The following is a 22,027-nucleotide window of genomic DNA, read 5'->3' as shown; positions in this document are numbered from 1 at the left end:
ATCAGTGTCTACAGCACCTTAAGAGAACTCACGGCTTCTACAGTGTGAGGAAAGTTGTTTAAATGAAAGTTGCTTTTTTTGTTTTGGGTTTTTTTGCCCATGCTCACGGCATGTGGAAGTTCCCAGGCCAGGGAATCGAACTCGCACCATAGCAGTGACCCAAGCCTCTGTGGTGATGATGCTGGATCCTTAACTCACTGAGCCACTAGAGAACTCCTAAATGAAAATTTTTAAGTCAAAATGATTTGAAATTCTGCCCCAGGCTAGTACAAATGAAGACAAAAGATTATTATATTGACCTCAGGTTGTCAAGTCACACCAAACCCTCCTCCCCAGTGTGTATGCTCTTATATACCTCAAGAGGCCACTTTAAAATCTTCTTTGGAATTTCCTGGTGGCCTAGCAGTTAAGGACCTGTTGTTATTACTGTGGTGTGGGTTCAATCCCTGGCTCATTAACTCTCATGTGTTATGGGTGCAGCCAAAAAAATTAAAAATGATAAAAGAATAATTTGAATATTTATTTTTAAAAAACAATTACTTTGTGTTCTCAGAAAATTTCAAACTCAAATAAATTCTGTTTTGCAGCCAAATAGAATCAACCTTAGATTGAAGAATTTTGGAAATACCCACCCACACCCAGTACTGATACCTGATTTAGTTTTTCTATGAGCAGCATCTTTCTTCTTTCCATTTATTTTTATTTCTAATCGGCCTCTAGGAGCATTTTTAGGGCTCTGAATTCTGGGTGAGAAAAGGTATCGTTAAGGGGCCTGAATTCTCAGTCTTCCTTTTGACATAAACCAGATCACAAGACAGACTTGATGAGAATGGTTTTATCGGCATGGCAAGGTAAATCTCTAAAACCACTGCTTTATAAAAACAAAAGTCTGCCAGCACCGGATTTATTTTTTTAAACTGATTCCCACTCCCCTCTCCATAACGGGTAAGGATGGGAATGTTGTTTTTGCCTTTCAGTTTCAGAGGGGCTACTGTGTACAGATGCCCTGGCAGGTTTGAAATGTGCAACAGCAGGGACCTCCCTGGCAAAGGTCCCAGGGAAAAGATGGTGACCGTGCCTAACATGTGTTCAGGGACAGTGACCTCATTTTCAGGGATGAACTGAGGTTACTTCCAAGCAAAACTCTTAACAAACATAGGCAGTCTTGTAGCAATGGGGAGGAATCTACGGAGTCAGCCCCTTGTACTTGGGTGGTTTTGATGGCAACGATTACAAACGTGGATAGCCTTTAGAAGCATTTTCCTCACTGCTGAAGCCCTAGCCTGCCTTCCCCTCCCCCCTCCTCTCCCTCTACCCCTTTATGAATGGAAAATGCTGGTTTATTTCCAACAACTCGGTAGCAATTAAATAAAAAGCGTGAAATCTTAATAACCATGGATCTTCTCTAAATAAAAACATTCAAGTTTTTTCAGACACTTGCCATGCAAAAGACATATACACCCCTACACCTGCATGCACACAGATTTCCTTTTATTTTAGATCTCTATACCCCACCTCCAAACTCATGCCTAAAAGATATCTCTTTGCTGACATAAAAATCTAATAGTCCTTTGGGGGCAAAAAAAGAAAAACCAGTCTCCCAAAGGTCTGAGGTTTTTTATTGACAGGTGGCAGATTGTTGCCTGAATGTCATGGTTATTTTAAGTTGCACAATTGCTCACATTCTTTTGAAATTGGTCAGAAATTAGATCACTGTGTAAAATATCTATAAAGTCTCAGCACATAATATCTCACTTTAAAGTAGCTGGAAACTTCGAACGGGCTCTCTGAATGGCCATGTCCCAGGGTATAAGCAGTGATTCTGCTCTAGTCTAGTGGCGGGGGCGGGAGGGGGGGAGATGCTTGGATAGCTCCATGGTCCCACGTTTGACCTCAAAGCCTTGAACTCAGAGGAGTGTGATTCCCAAGTCACTTGACTTGTTTCTATTGAAAATTGTTCTATTCCAGATAAATACACCAGTTTGGGATTTTGAGAAAGTTGAGGTCCATGTATATTTTAAAATTGTAATTGTCATTGAAAACAGCAATTAAGGAGCAGTGCCATTGAGGATTTAAGGTTTTTGATAAGCAGGCCTCCCAACCGTGTAAGTCCCCCCCACCCCCATTTGAGAATACTTTGAAAATCTGTATTATTTTATCCATCAATAATTACTGCTCAATGCTACCAAGAAAAGCTGCCCATCTTTGATTTCTGGCTATAGACATTCCATATATTATTTGTTTGTTTGGCCATACCCACAGCATATGGAAGTTCTTGGGCCAGGGATTGAATCTGAGCCACAGCTGCAACCTACACAGCTGAGGCAACAGCAGATCTTTAACCCACTGCCCCAGGCCAGGGATTGAACCTGTACCTCTGCAGCCACCTGAGCTGCTATAGTAGGATTCTTAACCCCCTGTGCCATAGTAGGAACTCTCTGTATATGTTTGTTTTAAAGTGGGAGTAGGGGAAGAAGAGTAAGAGAAAGGGGAGGGAGCAGTGAATATCAAAGCCAAAATTTACAAATCTAGCATTAAGAATTGAATCCTCTCTTACATAAATACATAAAATTAAATCATTCAGCGGACGTTCAGAATGTCTCTCACAGCACTCCTTTCTTTTCCAAGCCACCTGCTATCCCTCCCAAACTCCATATCACATAGAGCTCTATTTTTCCACAACTTAGTTCAGTAGGGCTCACCTCTGGTTGCATATGAGAATCACTGAGTTTATCAAAATGTCCCATCTCAGACCAGTTGAGTCTCTGTCTGGGAACCGAGTGGGTTGGTTGTTGTTTTTTAATCCTCCCCTGGGATCCTTGAAGCATAGCGAATTGACAACCATTGACCTACAGATCTCTTTTGTCCTTATTTTCTCTCACACACTCATCTGCCATCAGTTAAGTCGGGCTAAAGTATAGATTTAATGACATCTTTTTATGCCTCAAAACTTTTCACTGTCTCTTGGTCTCTTTAGGGTGAAGTTAAATCAGATTTATCTGCCCTTCCAAACCTTCTGTGCATCTCTGCTTGACCTTTTCCCCAGAGGACTCTCCTTTTCAGGAGCGATGGTCTGTTTACCATCCCCTCCAACCTTCCCAGTTCTGTATCTCTAGCCACTTCTCCCTCCTTCTTGTCTCCAGCCTCCAAGTTCCCTGTTGAAGTTCTGCCTCCTCCTCTTAGTTCTTTTTCCAGCCATAGGCAGGATGTAGAAATGGCCTTTCTCAGTGAACTTCTATGCACTTCATCATTGGCTGCAGGTTCTTCTACTATGAATTATCATTCCATGTGCTGCCTTTAGTCTGTATAGATAGATTATAAGATCGCCAAAAGCAATAACCGCATCATAAAGGTAGAGGCTGAGCAGACATTACTCTATCACTGCTGGATATTAACTCTTTTATTGAATATGGAGTCTTTTTTTTTTTAGATTTTTCCATAAATGTGCTTTATGTTTTTTGAAATTTTTTTCTTTTTCTTTTTTTATAAATGATGTTTGTTTTTTCCATTATAATTATTTTACAGTGTTCTGTCACTTTCCACTGTTCAGCAAAGTGACCCAGTCACACATATATATAGATTCTATTTCTCACATTATTTTCCATCATGTTCCATCATAAGTGACTAGATATGGTTCCCTGTGCTACACAACAGTATCTCATTGCTTCTCCACTCCAAACGCAATAGTTTGCACCTATTAATTCCAGATTTCCAGTCCATCCCACTCCCTCCCTGGAATTTTTTTCTGAATTTTTTTATTAAAGTCTGGTTGATTTACCATGTAGTGCCAATTTCTGCTGAACAGCAGAGTGAATCAGTCATACATGTATGTACATTCTTTTTTATTTAATATCGTCTTCCATCATGGTCTATCCCAGGATATTAGGTATAGTTCCCTGCACTACACAGTAGGACCTTACTGTCTAGCCATTCTAAATGTAATAGTTAGCATCCATTAACTCCAAACTTCCAGTCCATCCCACTCTCCTTCCCCCTCCCCACTGGCAACCACAAGTCTTGAATTCTATTATTTGGCCGTACCTACAGCATGCAGAAGTTCCAGGGCCAGGGATCAAACCCATGCCACAGCAGTGACCACGCTGGACCATTAACCCCCTGAGCCACTAGGGAAGTCCTGAATATGAACTCTTAATCCTGGTAATGTAATAAACCATGTATCCTCCTCTTTGAAGATTTGTTTTAATTTAATATTTACAAAAGATATTTATGACTGTAAGACCCAGACTTGTGATTTCACTTTCAGCACAACCTCACAGTGGAGTAAAAAACATGGATTTAAGAAAACATATTGAGGAGTTCCTATCATGGCGCAACAGAAACAATTCTAACTAGGAAACATGAAGTTGCAGGTTCGATCCCCAGCCTCGCTTAGTGGGTTGGGGATCCAGCATTGCTGTGAGCTGTGGAATGGGTCGTGGATGTAGCTGGGATCCCACATTGCTGTGGCTGTGGTGTAGGCAAGGGGGTACAGCTCCAATTCAACCCCTAGCCTGGGAACCTCCATATGCCGTGGGTGCAGCCCTAAAAAGCAAAGGAAAAAAAAAAAGAAAAGAAAACATATTGATTTATTTTCCTGCTATGTCTGCTTAGATACAGGAGTATGGCCATTCACATTTAAATGAGCACATCCGATAGGAGAAGTCCGGGATACTGATGCTCTTCAAGGGCTGTATTTTCTGATGTGTAACCAGAAACCAGGCAGTGTGGTCTGTTGGCTCTGGCCCGTAGATAAGAAATTATTACTTACAGAGATTTTTATTGAAAGAAACTTTATTAGAGATCTCTTAGAATCTTCTTGAGAGGTAGAAAGCATGGTGAATAGAAGACCTTTTATACACCCAAATTTATATCTGTAGTTCTTTGGTTAATTTGTTAAAAATGGTTAGCAGCCAGGAATGATAAAAAGTCTACATATTTGTTAAACATTTGACTTTCCTCAAGCCAGATAAGCATGCATTTTTAAAATGTAGGATGTGAGGAGGACTTCTCTCTGAGCATGGATTCGCTGACTGGATTTCATGCAGTGCTTTTTCTGCAAGTCTCAGATTCAGTATCTTTAAAGGAAATCTAGAAACTGAAGTCGTCTATGAAGTAATCTATTTCTGAATTGTTCTGATTTTTATGTTCCTCCCTTACAGTCATCCCATCCCTATCTGACTCAGCAGCAACATTTTTAGGAACGTCTTTCTAATAAGTCTTTGCAAAGCACTGAATTTAATTTTCATAAAAATGCTCTTTCTGAGTTCCCTAGTAGCGCGGCAGGTTAAGGAACCAATCACTGCAAAAGCTCAGGGTTTCTGCTCTGGCACAAGTTCCATCCCTGGCCCAGGAACTTCTTTCTTCATACTACAGGTATTGCCAAAAAAAAATAAATAAATTCTTTCTCTATATATTGTTTCACAGTTTAAATAATACTAATTAAGTTAAATAATTTTAACAACCAGAATAACTGGCATAAACATATTAGAGGAAAAAAAAAACCCAGTTGACTATTAGTTAGGAGGCAGAAGATATGGGAATCCTAGGAAAGGTGACTATATTTGGGCATCAGTTTTGTTGGACCAAAGGAATGGTGACTGGGGGAGCTTGGTTCAAAGAATGGTGGCCACATTCCCATGGTCCAACCCTGAGATGTGACATCACACAGACCTGAATTGTTTTTTTTTTGTTTTGTTTTGTTTTTTCTCATTTTAGGGCTGCACCCACAGCATATGGAAGTTCCTAGGCTGGGGTCAAATCAGAGCTGCAGCTGCCTGCCTACACCGTGGCCACAGCAATGCAGAATGTGAGCTACATCTGCAAACTACACCACATCTCATGGCAATGCCAGATCCCTAACCCACTGAGTGAGGCCAGGGATCAAACCTGCGTCCTCATGGATACTAGTAAGGTTTGTTACCATTGAGCCACAATGGGAACTCCACAGACTTTGTTTTAATCCCATTTGGCTCTGGAAGTTTATGCAGCTCCTTGAGCTTCCATCTTGCCGTTGAAAACACACAAATATCAAATGCTGAGGATTTGAAAGAAGTTCCCGCATGAACAGGACCTAGTGGAGAGCTTGCCTCTCTGATGACTCTAATTAAATGTTGCTGCTGTTTCTTTCCTTCTTCACTTAGCGAATCTAAGTTCCTTTTTTCCTCTTTGATATCGTCTGGAACAGTAAACCAAGGAGGGCATTAGACAGGAGAGATTAAGGCCAGAGCTCTAAAGCTACAGAAGATGTGAGTTCTAACCCTGGCTCTGCTGGTTTCTAGAAGAATGCCCTTTGAGCAAGTTGCCTAACCTGACTTTTCTACTCTGTAAAATGTGGATGACAATGGCACTGACTTCACAGACCTGTGAGAATGAATATGGGATAATCCATGAACATGCCTCATGTATTATAAGTGCCCAATGCTTGTTAGTTATGTTATATTATTAGATATCAGGACACTTAACTGCCTTAGGATTCATTAGGCACAACAGAATGCAGACTTTACCTATGTATTCTTTCTTTTCGAAAAAACTTCTTTTATTAAGTATAGCTGACTTACAATATTGTGTTAGTTTCTGGAGTACAGCAGAGTGATTCGGTTATACATATGTATACATGTTCTTTTCCATTGTGGTTTATTACAGGATATTGAATCTAGTTCCCTGCGCTCTCTAGTCAGACTTTGCTGTTTACCCATTCTATATACAATAGTTTGCATCTGCTAAGTCCAAACTCCCAGTCCATCACTCTCCTACCTCTCCCCCCTCTTGGCAACCACACGTCTCTTCTTTATGTCTGTGATTCTGTTTCTGTTTCTGTTTCATAGATGGGCTCATTTGTGTCATATTTTGGATTCCACATATCAGTGATATCATATGGTGTTTGTCTTTCTCTTTCTGACAGTTACTATTAAAACAAAAACCTTGCTCCGAAGGTGATCCCAGCAGGTGTATTACAAACTAGGCCCTATGCTCAAAGTGAATGAGGAAACCAGAATAACTGAGATCCCCTCCTTTATCTTCTCTTGAATTTCAGAACTTGTCATTCTGTCATTAGACTGTACTTCCTTTAGTGAAATGAAGAGACTGGAGAGCATATGAAACAGACTGCTTTTGTTCTCCGTTAAGTTGATGTAGGTTTCTGTTTCTCAAGGAATAGTTAGAGTCCTACACTATGCAAGAGATCATTATATCTTCATTAAGCATCCACTGAGAGTCTGTCATGCAGAACTCAGCCCTGAGCAGGATGGGGACCTGCCCTACAGGAGATGATAGTCTATCTTGATGGGGTAGCTGGCATCCAAGCTGAATGGACCAAGTGTATTAGGAGTCTGGAAAGAGAAGGGGTCATGTCTGGTGTTCATCAGGGAAAATAACAAAGATGCAGTGGCATCTGAGCCAGACCTAGGATTTACTCTGTGGCTCTCTTGGCAGGGGAGGGGGAGCGAGGGGTGGTAGTGAGCATGACTCCCAAAGGGATGTCCTGGGTAGAGTCAAGGGCCAGGAAATCATGGGGCCTATTGAGAAACCATAAGCCTTTGTAAGCTGTCTAGACTGCCTTCAAGATCCGTATTTGTGGCACTGGTTCAGAAGCCATGCCAAAGAAATTGATTGAACGCTATGGTTTAAAAATCAGACACATTTTTACAAATGAAGCATGTCATCCAACATTAATAGATAAAGCAGATTTAAAAAAAAATCTACTTGGGGTGCAGCAGCTTAAGGATCTGGCATGTCACTGCAGTGGTTTGGGTTGTTACTGTTCAATCCGTGGCCCAGAACTTCCACGTGCTGCAGGCATGGCCAAAAAAAAAGAAAAAAGAAAAAAAAAAGTAAATCTACTTGGGCTGACACTGAAAATAAGCATATAGAACTCTGCTTACTCAGTCTTATTCTTGGTCTCTGTTTTTTTTTTTTTTTGTCTTTTGTCTTTTGTCTTTTGTTGTTGTTGTTGTTGTTGTTGTTGCTATTTCTTGGGCCGCTCCTGCGGCATATGGAGGTTCCCAGGCTAGGGGTTGAATCGGAGCTGTAGCCACCGGCCTACGCCAGAGCCACAGCAACGCGGGATCCGAGCCGCATCTGCAACCTACACCACAGCTCATGGCAACGCCGGATCGTTAACCCACTGAGCAAGGGCAGGGATCGAACCCGCAACCTCATGGTTCCTAGTCGGATTCGTTAACCACTGCGCCACGACGGGAACTCCTGGTCTCTGTTTTTTAACCCTGGGACTCCACAGAACCATTAGTGCTGAGGAAGAGCCTGGGATTATTATCAAGCAAGTATGGTCTTCAGTTCTTGCTGCCTGCCTACTTATTAGCTGTGTGACCTTGGGCAAGTCACTTAACTTTTGTGAAACTCAGTTTTTCGAATCTGTAATAAAGATTCCTTTGGGTTTTGTTTGTCTGTGTATTTGTTTGTTTGTTTTTTAGGGCTGTACCCTCAGCATATGTAAGTTCCCAGGCTAGGGGTCTAATCAGAGCTGCAGCAACCCGCCTACACCACAGCCACAGCAATGCTAGATCTGAGCCACATCTGCGACCTACACCACAGTTCATGGCAACACCGGATCCTTAACCCACTTTAGCGAGGTCAGAGGTCGAACCTGAATCCTCATGAATGCTAGTCAGATTCATTTCGGCTGAGCCATGATAGGGATTCCTGAAGATTCCTAAATTGATTGAACTGTTAGGGAATAAATAATATGGAGCTCCTGACGTAGCACAATGAAATCACTGGCGTCTTGGGAGCACTGCAATGCCAGTTTGATCCCTGGCCCAGCACAGTGGATTAAGGATCTGGCATTGCCACAGTTTTGGCTTAGGTTGCAGCTGCAGCTCATGTCTGATCCCTGGCCTGGGAGCTCATATGCCACAGGGTGGCCAAAAATGAAAAAAAAAAAACAAAAAACAAAAAACAAAAAAACAATAGTTATGCCTGTATAATAATAACATATTATTATATATTATCGTTATTAAGTATTACGTATTACAGCAGGTCATCCTTGATGTGCTGTAGGCCCTTATTCATATGCAGCTATCATCCTTGTCATGATTTTCTCAGAGTTTTCGGTGGCTCCTCATAAGCTCCTGAAGAGTGTTCAGTGACACTGTGCTGACTACAACCTCCTGGAGGTGTTTAGAATGAGCTGGGCATCACATGGCTAGAGACCGAACTGGGCGAGTAGTAGGGTGAATTTTAAGAAAAAGAAGGCAGTTCCCATTGTGGCTCACTGGGTTAAGAACACAATATATGTCCATGAGGATGCAGGTTCAATCCCTGGCCTCGCTCAGTGGGTTAAGGATCCAGCATTGACCCAAGCTGTGGCATTGGTTGCAGATGCGCCTCAGATCCAGTGTTGCTGTGGCTGTGGTGTAGGCCTGCAGCTGTAGCTCCGATTCAATCCCTAGCCTGCGAACTTCTTTATGCTGAAGGTGAGACTCTAAAAAGAAAAAAAATTTTTTAATTAAATTAAAAATTAAAAGTTTATTTTTAGCTAAGTGTATTTCTAGCTGTAAGAAAAGCAGAGGTGTTGGGATAATGACAAAAATAAGTCTTTTGAAGTGCACTTGTGAACTAGCACAAAGGTAAGGGATCTGTAGAGGTGAAAAATGATCTGCCCTTAAGGACCCCTTCCACTTGGCTGCATAGGCACATGGCACAGGAGACAAAGCCTAGAATGTGACCAAGGTAGATAGTCTAATGAGAGACATTCCAGTAAGCCAGGCCCCAGAGTGTATAGCTCCCTGTATAAGGAGTGGCTTGCAAATAACCCAACTACATAGAAGAATACAGTAAAAACACGCCTGTCTAGGAGTTCCCGTTGTGGTGCAGTGGAAGTGAATCTGACTAGTGTCCATGAGGATACAGGTTCCATCCTTGGCCTCGCTCAGATGTTGTCGTGAGCTGTGGTGTAGGTCTCAGACGTGGCTCAGATCTGGCATTGCTGTGGCTGTGGCGTAGGCCAGCAGCCGTGGCTCCGATTTGACCCCTAGCCTGGGAAATTTCATATGCTGTGAGTGAAGCACTAAAAAGCAAAATAATAATAGTAATTTTGGGTTGATAGTGCCTCCAGGCAATTCACTGAAGTAATCTTAAATTTCCTCTTTGGAAGAAGGCATCGTTAACCCAGACCCAAAAGAATTCTCAGTGGTTAAAAATGTAAGGAATATGAGCTCATAATCAGTAGTCACAAACTGGAGAAAGTATAAATTGGTACAGTCACTTTGAAAAACGGGTAACTAGTAAAGTTGAATAGGCACATACCCAGTGACCCACCACATGTGACGCTAGGTATATACCTTAAAAGAGCTTGCCTGTGTGCACTAGGTCTAGTGCCAAAATGTTCGTGGCAGCACCATTCATAGTGGACCGAAACCAGACACAGCACAGTCATCAACTCCACAGTGGAAAGACTTGTGTTATTACCACATAATGAAATCTTCTGCACTTCCATCTTCCAAATTCTTCCTTCAGATTTTCATCATCTCAGGGGAAAAGAAATGCTGACCACCTTGTTTATATTCACTCTGTACCAACTAACTCAATATTCATGGCTCTTTTACTTTTTAAAATTTTTTTGTATTTCACACTGTATTTTTTAAAGATTTTTTTATTATAATTGATTTACAATGTTCTGTCAATTTCTGCTGTTCAGCAAATTGACCCAGTCATTATACATGTATATATATGTATACTTTTGATAGAATGCTCAGGATTGAAAAAAAAACAGGCTGTGGCTGTGTTGAGTAACAGCTAGTTACTTGAGGAAATAACAGTTGAGAGATGCATCATGGTGGTATGGAGCCTAATAAAAAATATTATATACATATTTAACATTAAGGAAATAAACAACAATGTCACAGGTACTATAGGCAGAATGTGAAAAAAATGAAAAAAAGTGAAGAGTGCATTATTTCCCCTGCCCCTTAAGCAGCGCAGTCTGGAGAAGTATAAGAGTGAGATGAAGGCATACGAGTCTTAATTTGTACCTCATCTGTTTTGTTTGCCACCATACAGCCAGATGTTGGCTGACAATACAAAATTGATATTCAGGATTTCCCACTGTGATGCAAAGGGATCAGCAGCATCTCTGGAGCACTGGGATGCAGGTTCAATCTCCAGCCCAGCACGGTGGGTTAAGGATCCAGCATTTGCTACAGCTGTGGCATAGGTTGAAACTGTGACTCAGATCTGATCCCTGGCCTGGGAACTTCATATGCCAAAGGCAGCCTAATAATAATAATAATAATAATAATAATTTAAAAATCAATGTTCAGCAAATATCTGGAAAAAAGTTGTGGCTGCATCGCTTGCAGGTAGTTGAAAATAGAAGGAGGAACTTCTTGGTTCTTTTCCTGTGGGCTTTAATAACTGCACTTCGTAAGTGGTCGTGTTTCGCCAAGGCAGTCTTTATTTGCCTCTTCTTGCTCATTTTTTGTATTTTCCGCTCTTTCCCCCTCTATGCTTTTTCTTTGAAGTATAAGTAGTGGCTGAATGTTACATATTGATGCATTGAACGTGTCTGCATGTAATAGAGAGCTGGGAGGAGTGACAAAAATACGTTTTTGTCCCATCACTTCTTCCTAAAGTTCTCTAGTGATAAATTAGCAACCTCAGAGGATTATCTGATACCAGAGTTACTAGGTAAAACAGATATGGGAGAGGTATCCGCTAGAGAATTCTTTTCATTGGAACAGGTGTACTTTTTTTTTTTTCTTCTTTTATGGCCACACCCGAGGCATATGGTGTTCCTGGGCCAGGGATGAAATCCAAGCCACAGTTACAACTTACACTACAACTGCAGCGACACAGGATTCTTAATCCACTGTGCTGGGCCAGGGATCGAATCTCCATTCCAGTGCTCCAAAAACGCTGTCAATCCCATTGCAACATAGCAGGAACTCCTAGAGCAGGTGTTTTAAAACATGAACCTATGAACACCCATCCTGTGCTGCATGAAATAGTGGGCGAATGGTGTTGGCATTGGCAGATTTGATGTGTGTGTGTGCAGATTTGGTGCGCGTTTGCATATACGTGCAGATGTTAAAGGAAAGGGATTTATTTACAACTTCTGTTAGTCTCAAAAGAGTCTGAACTTCAAAGAGGTAGACAACTACTGAATTAGGAGCTTTGGTGTATATTGTCTGTATTTTGTTCTGTGGAGTTTCCGGTGGGAACATTCTGAGAAAACATGAGAGAAAAATGAAAAGAATATAGAACTGCCAAACCTTTTCAGATCTGGAATCTCTTCAAAGGCTGTCCTGGAATTGTGACACCTCATTTTGAACTTCTTTAGGTGCTGTTTTTGTGTGCTCAGAGTCTGGGTTTGGGATGCTTACTTAACTCTGGGTTGTTATCTCCGGCAGTTGAAATATCCAGGCAGACTGATGTCATTTGTTCCACAGAACAGCATCAGAGCCCTTCTGGGCAAATTTACTGATAAGTCACCGAGCAGGCACAAAGAAGATGATATTTTATGGTACAATGAGCCATTCTTGCATAGCTAATTTATTTCTAACTGAACTGACAAACCAAACGAAAATTAACCTTCTCCAAGTACCAAACCCCTTTAGAGACTGGATTTTGTTTTTCGTTACATTCCTGGAAATTTTGATTTGTCCTTTGTCTGATTTGAACCAATGCTATCCTCTTCCTCTTCCTTAACTCTCTGCTCTAATGAAATGATTTGCATGTCTGACTCAAATCTCGATTTTATTTTGGCCATACCTATGTGTGCTCCCAGGTACCCACCTCCTGGCTCCTTTTGTGACCTCTGCCTTCAGCTTTGTATCATAGCCTATTCTGTTTGTGGTTGTTTTTGTGGTTGTTAATGAAGCCTCTTCTATTATCCCGGAAAATATTTTAATTAGTCGTTTCTCTAAAATTTACTTGTTTATTGATTCATTCATTCAAAAACCATTTGGAAACACCTGCTACATGCCAGCGATGCTTCTTGTTATAGGGGAAACAGAGAGATGGATGTTGTACAATAGTCACTGCCTAGTGAAGGGTCAAGCCATATGGCAGTGCAAGTAGGCCAAAGATGGAAGCCTTTTCGATCCTACACTCTTTAAATAAATTGGCTTACTATTTCTTTAGAGCAGTGGTTCTCACCTGGGGAGGTTTTACCCCTCGCCCAGGGAAATTTGGCAATTTGGAGACATTTCTAGTTGTCACAAATAGGAGATGCTACTGGTACTTGGTTGATAGATGCCAAGGATGCTGGTAAATATTGACATTGAACAGGACTGTCCCCCACATCAAAGAATTATCTGCCTCAAAAGGCCAATAGTGCCAAGTTTAAGATGCCCTAATTTAGGGAGTTCCCGAGGTGGGGCAACGAAATGAATCCGACTAGTATCCATGAGGATGCAGGTGCGATCCCTTGCTTCACTCTGTGTTGCCGTGAGCTATGATGTAGGTTCCCACATTGCTATGGCTGTGATGTAGGCTGGCAGCTACAGCTCTGATTTGACCCTGGCCTGGGAATTTCTATATGCTGTGGGTGTGGCCCTAAAAAGCAAAAAGAAAAAAAAAGAAAGAAAAAAAGATGCCATAATCTAGAAGAAGCAACATTCCTTCATAGACAGACATACTGCTGGGGGAGACCACCAGAGGAGCGGTGCCCTTTCCTTTGAAATCCTGAGCAAGTCTACTTTTAACTAAATTGAATTGTCCACTCTTATCTGAATCGACCCACACCAGAACCAGAGATCCTTCTGAGGGATGGCATTTCCTTCATCTTGAGTACATTTCCAGAGTTGAATTAGCATTCCTCCACGATTGGCATCTTGCTGGCTTTCCACTTGTCTACCCCTTAATCTTCTTCTGCTTGTGTTTAAAGTGCTTACAGTTTAGGGAGGAGGAAGGACAGGTATATTCCCAAACAATGATGCTGGTTGATAAATACCAAGCGTGCTCAATGAACCTTGTGAGCCCTGAGCAATTAAGCTCAGCTTGGGAGGTCTGAGAAGCCTTCATAGATGAGGTGCCGTGTGAATGAGAGTTTGAAGGAGGTGGTTGCCAAATGGGTGGAAGAAGACACTTTCTCCTTTGAAGCCATGCCCTGCATGATTGCTCTGATAACCGGTGATGAGATGTTTTTGGCAGCCCTTTCAAGAAAATCTCCTTCTGTGTCGTTTTACATGGAGCAAGACTCCTTTACACATTGTGTGGACCCACCTTTGCAGTCTTTCTTCTCATCACCTTCTTTCTCTTAAAAATTTCAAAGGTAGATGATTTCACATGTATAATTTGTAGGTCTCAGAGGTCAGCAATGGTTCAAAGTTGTAAGCATTCAATGAATGAATTACAGACTTGGCTTTCATTGTTTTCAAAATGTATATGTATTTATTTGTTTGCACCTGCTAATGTTACTAACAAAGTTTTCTGCAGGCTGTGGACTTAGTGAGTTTGAAAAATATATGGGAAGTACACTTTGCAAACTGTGTAGACCTTTATAAATGCTTTTCAAATACAGTCTGTATTCTGACATATGGCTGAGGCCTACGTGAAAATGTAAGAGAATATCATTACTCACAAATTCTTATTAAACTAGAGTGGCAACATTAAATGTATTTGTGAAGCTATTAATTGAAAAATTGGCCATGATACTTAGATATAAAAAAATGGAATAGATATTAATTTTTTTAAATTATATGAGTTTCAGGTGTAACATTATAGTTCAACATCTGTATAATTAAATTTCTGATAAAATGAATGAGGTTTACCACAAGGTGACTACCAGAAGGTGATAGGATTTTCTTAACTCTCCTGAAATCGTATGTTAATGTATTGTCCTTACATATGGTAGGTAATTAACTCTTTCAGTTCTGAATAAATTATAAATCAATTGAATCAGCTATCGCTTGACTCTAACTTTTGAAGAGTTTTTTTTTTTTCCTGGAGACTTTACAAAGATCTTTTTTTAGTATTTTCATGTGAGAAATAAAATGGTTCAATTGAAAAAAATCTGTTTTACTTTTTTTAGTTTGAACAATAATCTGAGTAGTTGGAAACATGCATATTAGTTTCCTTTTTCATCAGAATGTCTTTTCTTTTTTATTTCAGTCTGATGCCAACGCAAGTTACTTAAGAGCAGCTCGAGCTGGACACTTGGAAAAGGCCCTTGACTACATAAAAAATGGAGTTGACATCAACATCTGCAATCAGGTTAGTTGCGGTTATTGTTGTGATTTAATTTTTGAGTTAAAATTTTTAAAATCTAGACTTTATACTCCTAGATATTATCAAGACCTTCTCCTTTTGTTGTTGTTGTTGTTGTTGTTGGCCATGCCTGTAGCATGTAGAAGTTCTCAGGCCAGGAGGAGAACTCTCACTAGCACCACAGCAGTAACCAGAGACACAGCAGTGACAACACTAGATCCTTAACCTGCTCAGCCACGAGGGAACTCCAAGACTTTCTCTTTTGAACCAGTATTTTCTGTTAGATTATCAAATTATTCTCTGCTTTGTTAAGGAAGCATTCAGAAATGTAGATATGGAGTTCCCGTCGTGGCGCAGTGGTTAACGAATCTGACTAGGAACCATGAGGTTGAGGGTTCGGTCCCTGCCCTTGCTCAGTGGGTTAAGGATCTGGTGTTGCCGTGAGCTGTGGTGTAGGTTGCAGACGCGGCTCAGATCCCGCGTTGCTGTGGCTCTGGCGTAGGCCGGGGGCTACAGCTCCGATTCGACCCCTAGCCTGGGAACCTCCATATGCCGCAGGAGTGGCCCAAAGAAATAGGAAAAAAAAAAAAAAGAAATGTAGATATGTGTCCTTTAATAATTAATTCCTAAAATTTATTAGGTCATGATATCAGAGCAACCCACCAAACTACCCCAAGTACTTTTATTCCTAATTCAAGTTCCTACACTGCACACACAAATGGTTGCTGGTGAGATGTTCTCTTCAGTGTCTTAGTAGACTGTTTAGTGCTCTATTTTCAACCTGCTGAGTAAAGCTTTCTTTCACTTAATCAGAATGGGTTGAACGCACTCCATCTCGCTTCCAAAGAAGGCCATGTTGAGGTTGTTTCTGAGCTGCTCCAGAGGGAAGCCAGTGTGGATGCAGCTACAAAGGTCAGTATCATGCACTTTATGCTTTTTCTATCAATTGCCAAATGCTATGAGAAGTCAGCCCTTGAAAAGAATTGGAGCACACTCCTCATAAGATACTTGTGGACCTTGTTCTCTTTGGGGAACTACCGAGGGGGGCAATGTCTTGTAAAATGTTGAAAGGAGAACGAAAGATTATAAATTGAGTTGATGTATCTTGCCTTTTGTTTTGCAGAAAGGAAACACAGCGTTACATATTGCATCTTTGGCAGGGCAAGCCGAGGTGGTCAAGGTTTTGGTTACCAATGGAGCCAATGTCAATGCCCAATCCCAGGTAAACCTGCAGCTCAACTGCAAGGAAATGTTATCATGATTCACAGTTGATGTTCTGGGTCAGGCACTTGCTTGGGTCTTGTATCTTCTAGAAATACAGTATTTAAGAGCTATATTAATGAATAGTTATATTATTCTACATTATTCAATTTCATATATATCCGCATTTGCAATACATATCGTGAGAGATAGAGTTAGTTTTTTATTTTCTTTTATGGCCGCAGCTGTGGCATATAGAAGTTCCTGAGCTAGGGGTTGAGTAGGAACTGCAGCTGCAGGCCTACACCACAGGCATGGCTGATCTGAGCTGCATCTGTGGCCTATGCCACAGCTTGCTGCAATGCCAGATCCTTAACCCACTGAGCAAGAACAGGGATCAAACCTGCATCCTCATGGACACTATGAGGGGTTCTTAACCTGCTGAGCCACAATGGGAACTCTAAGAGGCAGAGATTTTTAAAAATCATCCGTCTGTGAAACTGGTTTGAATGCCTGGTAGTCATACACATAGATGATGAGAGGATGCCTATAATGCAGAGTCTTACACTATTTTCTTTCTTTGTTTTGGGGATTTTTTTTTTTTTTTTTTTTTTTGTCTTTTTAGGGCCACACCTGTAGCATATGGATGTTCCCAGGCTAGGGGTTGAATTGGAGCTACAGCTGCCTGCCCATGCCACAGCCACAGCAACATGGGATGTGAGCTTCGTCTGCGACCTATACCACAACTCACAGCAACGCTGGATCCTTAACCCACTGAGTGGTGCCAGGAATCGAACCTGCATCTTTGTGGATAATAGTCGAGTTTGTTACTGCAGAGCCACGATGGGAACTCCATGCAGAGTATTATACTATTTTCTGACACTGGCTCAGGTCCAGGATTAGTATTTACTAACTGACAAAGGAAATGAGCATGCCTGTAAAAGAGAAAAAGCTCTTAGAAGTTCAGACTATATCAGTGCTTTAATCTAGTTGAAAAAGGGAAGAAACTAGCTAATTCCTGTTTACTGATTCAGCTATTGTTATTGTTCCTGAAACAGATTAAAAAGAAATTACCATAATAAAATTGAAAATCCAGATTCCATGTCATGGATATACACTGATCATTCACTCAGAAGGTCCTCTCAGAGTCTCGCATGAAATTTTAAGAAAAATCAATAGATTATCATCGGGTAGACTTTAAGTCTAAAAGAATTAAGTTCACTTTATTGGTTTAAAAATATAGGTTCCTGTTATCCATATTTTTCATTTCCAAAGACGTGAGGTTGTGTAGGAGAGCAACCATCATCATAACACACAAATAGCCATGAAGGACCCGACCATTTTTAAAACAGGTCTCTACCCAAACATTCCTTCCAGCTGAAGGCTGGCCTCTGTCCTGGTATCTACCCCAGGGCGTTCGGAATTGAACAAATTGATTATAGAACAGAGCTGCAAGTTTTGCAAACAGTGCAGGATTTCATGACATCAAGAGAAAGTGAAGCTGAGGGACAGCTGGGTGCACAGCCGCACTGCGGGGACATGGATTTCTAGCAGTAGTGGACCAGACGGTGTGAGGAATTAGGATGATTTCCTGACAGGCGTTTCAAACAGGAATGATTCGAAAAATCAAACAATTAAATGAAGTGGGATCTAATAATAAAAGATGAGACAAAAGAATTTATTCACAAAAGCGAAACAGACTCAAAGCTTTCAAAACCAAACTTGTGGTTACCAAAGAGAATACATTGGGTTGAGGGAGGGATAAATTGGGAGTTTGGGATTAACATATACATACTACAATATACAAAATCGATAAGTACCAGAAGAATGAATTCACTTTCATGTACCCCTGAAGCTAGCACAACATTATAAGTCAACTATAGTCCAATAAAAAAATTTTTTTAAAAGATGGAATGAAGAAAAAAAACTAGATGAGCTCTTTGGTACCCAAATAGCTTTTTACAAAAAGACTCTTTTTGCTTTTGTTGTAAAAATAAAAAGTGAAGGATATCAAGCCCTTGTGTAATTTTGTTTGAAAAAAGCAAACACTTTTTTCCACAAAAAGCACATTTGGTTTGGTCTTCACTCTTTCTGAGAACTTGCCCACAAATGCAATGTAAACTACATTTGGTTAAATCATATAAACTTGCTTTTACGATTTCTGGTTTTCTCTTTCAAGATGAAGTCTCAATCTAACTTTTTTTCATTATTTACCATGGACCTTTGATCTCTATTTTAAAAACTTTTTAAATTATAATTAATTTAAAATGTTGTGCCAATTTCTGCTGTACAGCCGAGTGACTTAGTCATACATATATATACATTCTCTTAGAAGTATTATTTTCCATCATGGTTTATCCCAGGAGATTGGATATAGCTCCCTGTGCTGTACAGTATGACCTTATTGTTTGATCTCTGCTTTAAGTGCACTTGAGTTTCTCATCCTTTTCCAGTACCAATTACCTTTGGATAACAGGATCCTATATTTATGGGTCGACAGAATTGCAGTGACTTCCTCCCTTGTTACCACAGCCATAGCGATGATAGCTCTTAAACAACATTAAATATCGGTGTCATGGAAAAAAAATTGCACTGTACTTCCGAGCTTATAAATTCTTATATAACTGGTCCAATCTCTATCTCCCTGTGATTGGACCTTTGTTACAGCATCTATGCTCCTTATTCTGATTCCCTATGAGCCTTCTCTTGGAGTAATAATGCTTTTCAGGAAAGAAGTAATACAGAGTTGAATATTGACAAGTATAGTATTTTAAGAGAACTGCACACCAGCTGACCACAAGAGAAGCATTATGCTTTTAAACCAATTTTCAAAAATGCCCCTATGTATTTTTTTTTTTTTACACTAGCGAATAACTAGCGTTAAGCTCTGAGATAGTGGGAACACTCTTTAGTTCCTCTTCCTTCTCTTTTCTTCCCCCCCAACTCCCCCCCCGAGGAAGGAAAAAAATTAACCTCCTTCTTTGAAACATTGCACACATTTTGGACTCATGTTTAGAGGAGGCATAGTTTTGAACCTTCTCTGCAATGTCTGGAAGAAGCTCTAGTTGAAATAAAATCCTTACCAGATTAGATTTCAATTTACACACATTCTCTCCTGATGATGAAGTGTGGGAGAAGAACATGGGCTTTGAAATTCCCTTTTCTTTGCAGCTGTGCTTGGACTGCCCTGCACACACTTGACCATAAAGCATGCCCCCCTTCCTCAGGACACCTGCCCCCAGAAGCCTTCTGAACCACATCATTCCATGGACAGAATAAGTAATGAGATCACCATGTAGCAGAATGGAGTTTCAAAGATAATTCCAAGTAATAACTTTTCAAAAGCAACTTTTATAAAGAACAACAAACAGTAATGCCATGAAATGAAATGAAATTCCATTTAGGTGGCAGAATATGAAACATCCCAGGACTATTAATGTTCAAGAAAGATAGTATCCCTATGTGAAATTTTAACCTACAGAGAGTATTTAATAGCCACCCAGAAATAGTATAAAGAGAGCCCTTGCTTAAATAGAAAAATTCTCCTTGAAAATAAAAGTGGCATTGGACAATATTAAGTTCTGATAAACTGAGGCTCTATAAACTAGGAATTTCTAGGTATTATTGTAATCAATCTTGTCATTGCCTTGATCTTAGGTCTTGATAAGTTAATGGGTTCTTCCTTATATTACTTAACATTCATTTAGGCCCATCCTAAGAAAGAGATTGGGTTGGATAATTAAATCATGATTTTATTTTTATTCTTCATTTATTTATTTTTTGGCCACATGCGCAGAACACAGAAGCTCCCAAGCCAGGGATAGAATCCCAGCCACAGCTCTGACTTACACCACAGCTGCAACAATGCCAGATCCTTAACCCATGGCACCACAGAGGGAGCTCTTAAATCATGATTTTAAAGAACTCTATTATGATTAAGTCTTTAATACTTTATACTAAGTACAACAATGATTAACAGTGTTTGCTCTTAAAAAACCTCAAACTTCCATGTCAAATGACATCGTTCACTCTTTTTTCCTCTGTCTTTATACTGTAATATAAGGAGCAACTATGTTTATAAAGAAGCAAAGTCTATTCAAATAATATTTTGACCATCAAAATATTCTAAATGGACAGGTTTTCACAGTGGTGTTAACAAAGACAAGAGCCTTTAATTAATCCAGTGCCTCCTTAGTCTTGCTGTGTTTTTTAATGTATCCTACGGCAGGACGTCAGATGCTGATGAAGTCAGCCATGGGCCAGTGGGTGTGGTCCAGATAGAGCTTTCTGACCTTTGACCCTAGTAGCATATCTCTGATAGACCTGACCTTCATAAAAATTAGCATTGTAGGAGTTCCCCCTATGGTACAACAGGATCACTGGTGTCTCTCTAGTGCCAGGATACGGGTGTCTCTCCAGTGCCTAGCCTGGCGCAGTGGGTTAAAGGATCTGGCATTGCCACAACTGTGGCGCAGGTCACAACTATGGCTTGAATCTGATCCCTGGCCCTGGAGCGCCATATGGCAAATGGCAGCCCAAAAAAAAAAAAAAAAAAAAAAAAAAAACCCAAACCCCAAAAACCATTATATATAAATCAGTACACATCTGTCACCATGCCCTTAACATTTTAGTTAATAACAGCATTTTATAATATACAAAGACTTGGTTGTAGGAAACTAGAATAAGAAAATTTCATGGATGAAATTTGTCCTTATTCAAATGAAATAGGACTTTCTTCTTTCAGTAGCAGTTATGAGGCAGCATGCCTCAGTACTGTTTATAAAATTGTAAGTCTGCAGCTTCACATCCTTAAAATAATACTGCAACACTTATAATAACACCACAATACCTGCAGAACAGAAAATACTGACGATATTGGATAAAATCAGGCATCAAAAACGGGAGTTCCTGTTGTGGCGCAGTGGTTAACGAATCCGACTAGGAACCATGAGGTTGCAGGTTCGATCCCTGGCCTTGCTCAGTGGGTTGAGGATCTGTCGTTGCTGTGCACTGTGGTGTAGGTCGCAGACGCGGCTCAGATCCTGCATTGCTGTGGCTCTGGCATAGGCCAGTGGCTACAGCTCCGATTAGACCCCTAGCCTGGGAACCTCCATATGCCTCGGGAGCGGCCCTAGAAAAGGCAAAAAAAGACCAAAAAAAAGTACTGTCTTGAGCTGCTCTGCCTTTTGAGAATTAAGTCTATTGTTGTTATAGAAAAAGAAATGTAAATTGGGCTCCCTGTATATTTCTTTTTGGCCAGCTCTTTGTTTTGGAAACTTCCTAAGCTAGAAAATTCACATAAAACCAGTGATGTACTTTTTTCTCCTTGCGAGAAAAAGAAGATTCTCTCTGAAATCTGACCATCTTCCCAATCCAGGTACTTTTTCACAGAAAATCATTACAGCTCTAGGTTTACCACACTGAATTACTTATGCCTTAAGCCTCTTGGTGCTAGAAAGTAAGGGTAATATTTTTATTCACTCTCTTCCAGAGGATGCTTGTAATGATCTTCCTAGAACCGTAACTAGTGTTGTGTGTTCTCACCTTGTTGATCCTTTCTCAGTAGTTGGAATTTGTATTAATTGGTGTTGGTTTCTGTTGCTTTAACCTAAATAACTTTAGCAATTTGGAATTCTATGAGGAATCCACAGAATAGAAGGCT

The 22,027-nt window shown here is 40.5% G+C and overlaps 1 protein-coding gene across 1 annotated transcript in view; it reads left to right on the top strand.

The window, feature by feature from the left end:
* ANK3 (ankyrin 3) overlaps nucleotides 1–22,027 on the top strand; it is a 393,067-nt gene that overhangs the window by 112,560 nt on the left and 258,480 nt on the right. Inside the window, 3 exon segments of the mRNA XM_005671012.3 lie at nucleotides 15,070–15,171; nucleotides 15,979–16,077; nucleotides 16,289–16,387. Of these exon segments, the coding sequence (XP_005671069.2) occupies nucleotides 15,070–15,171; nucleotides 15,979–16,077; nucleotides 16,289–16,387 (300 nt within the window).

The sequence above is a fragment of the Sus scrofa genome, chromosome 14 (genome assembly GCF_000003025.6).
Source record: "Sus scrofa isolate TJ Tabasco breed Duroc chromosome 14, Sscrofa11.1, whole genome shotgun sequence".
Classification (NCBI taxonomy): Eukaryota; Metazoa; Chordata; class Mammalia; order Artiodactyla; family Suidae; genus Sus; species Sus scrofa.
This window is presented reverse-complemented; position numbering and strand designations above follow the sequence as displayed.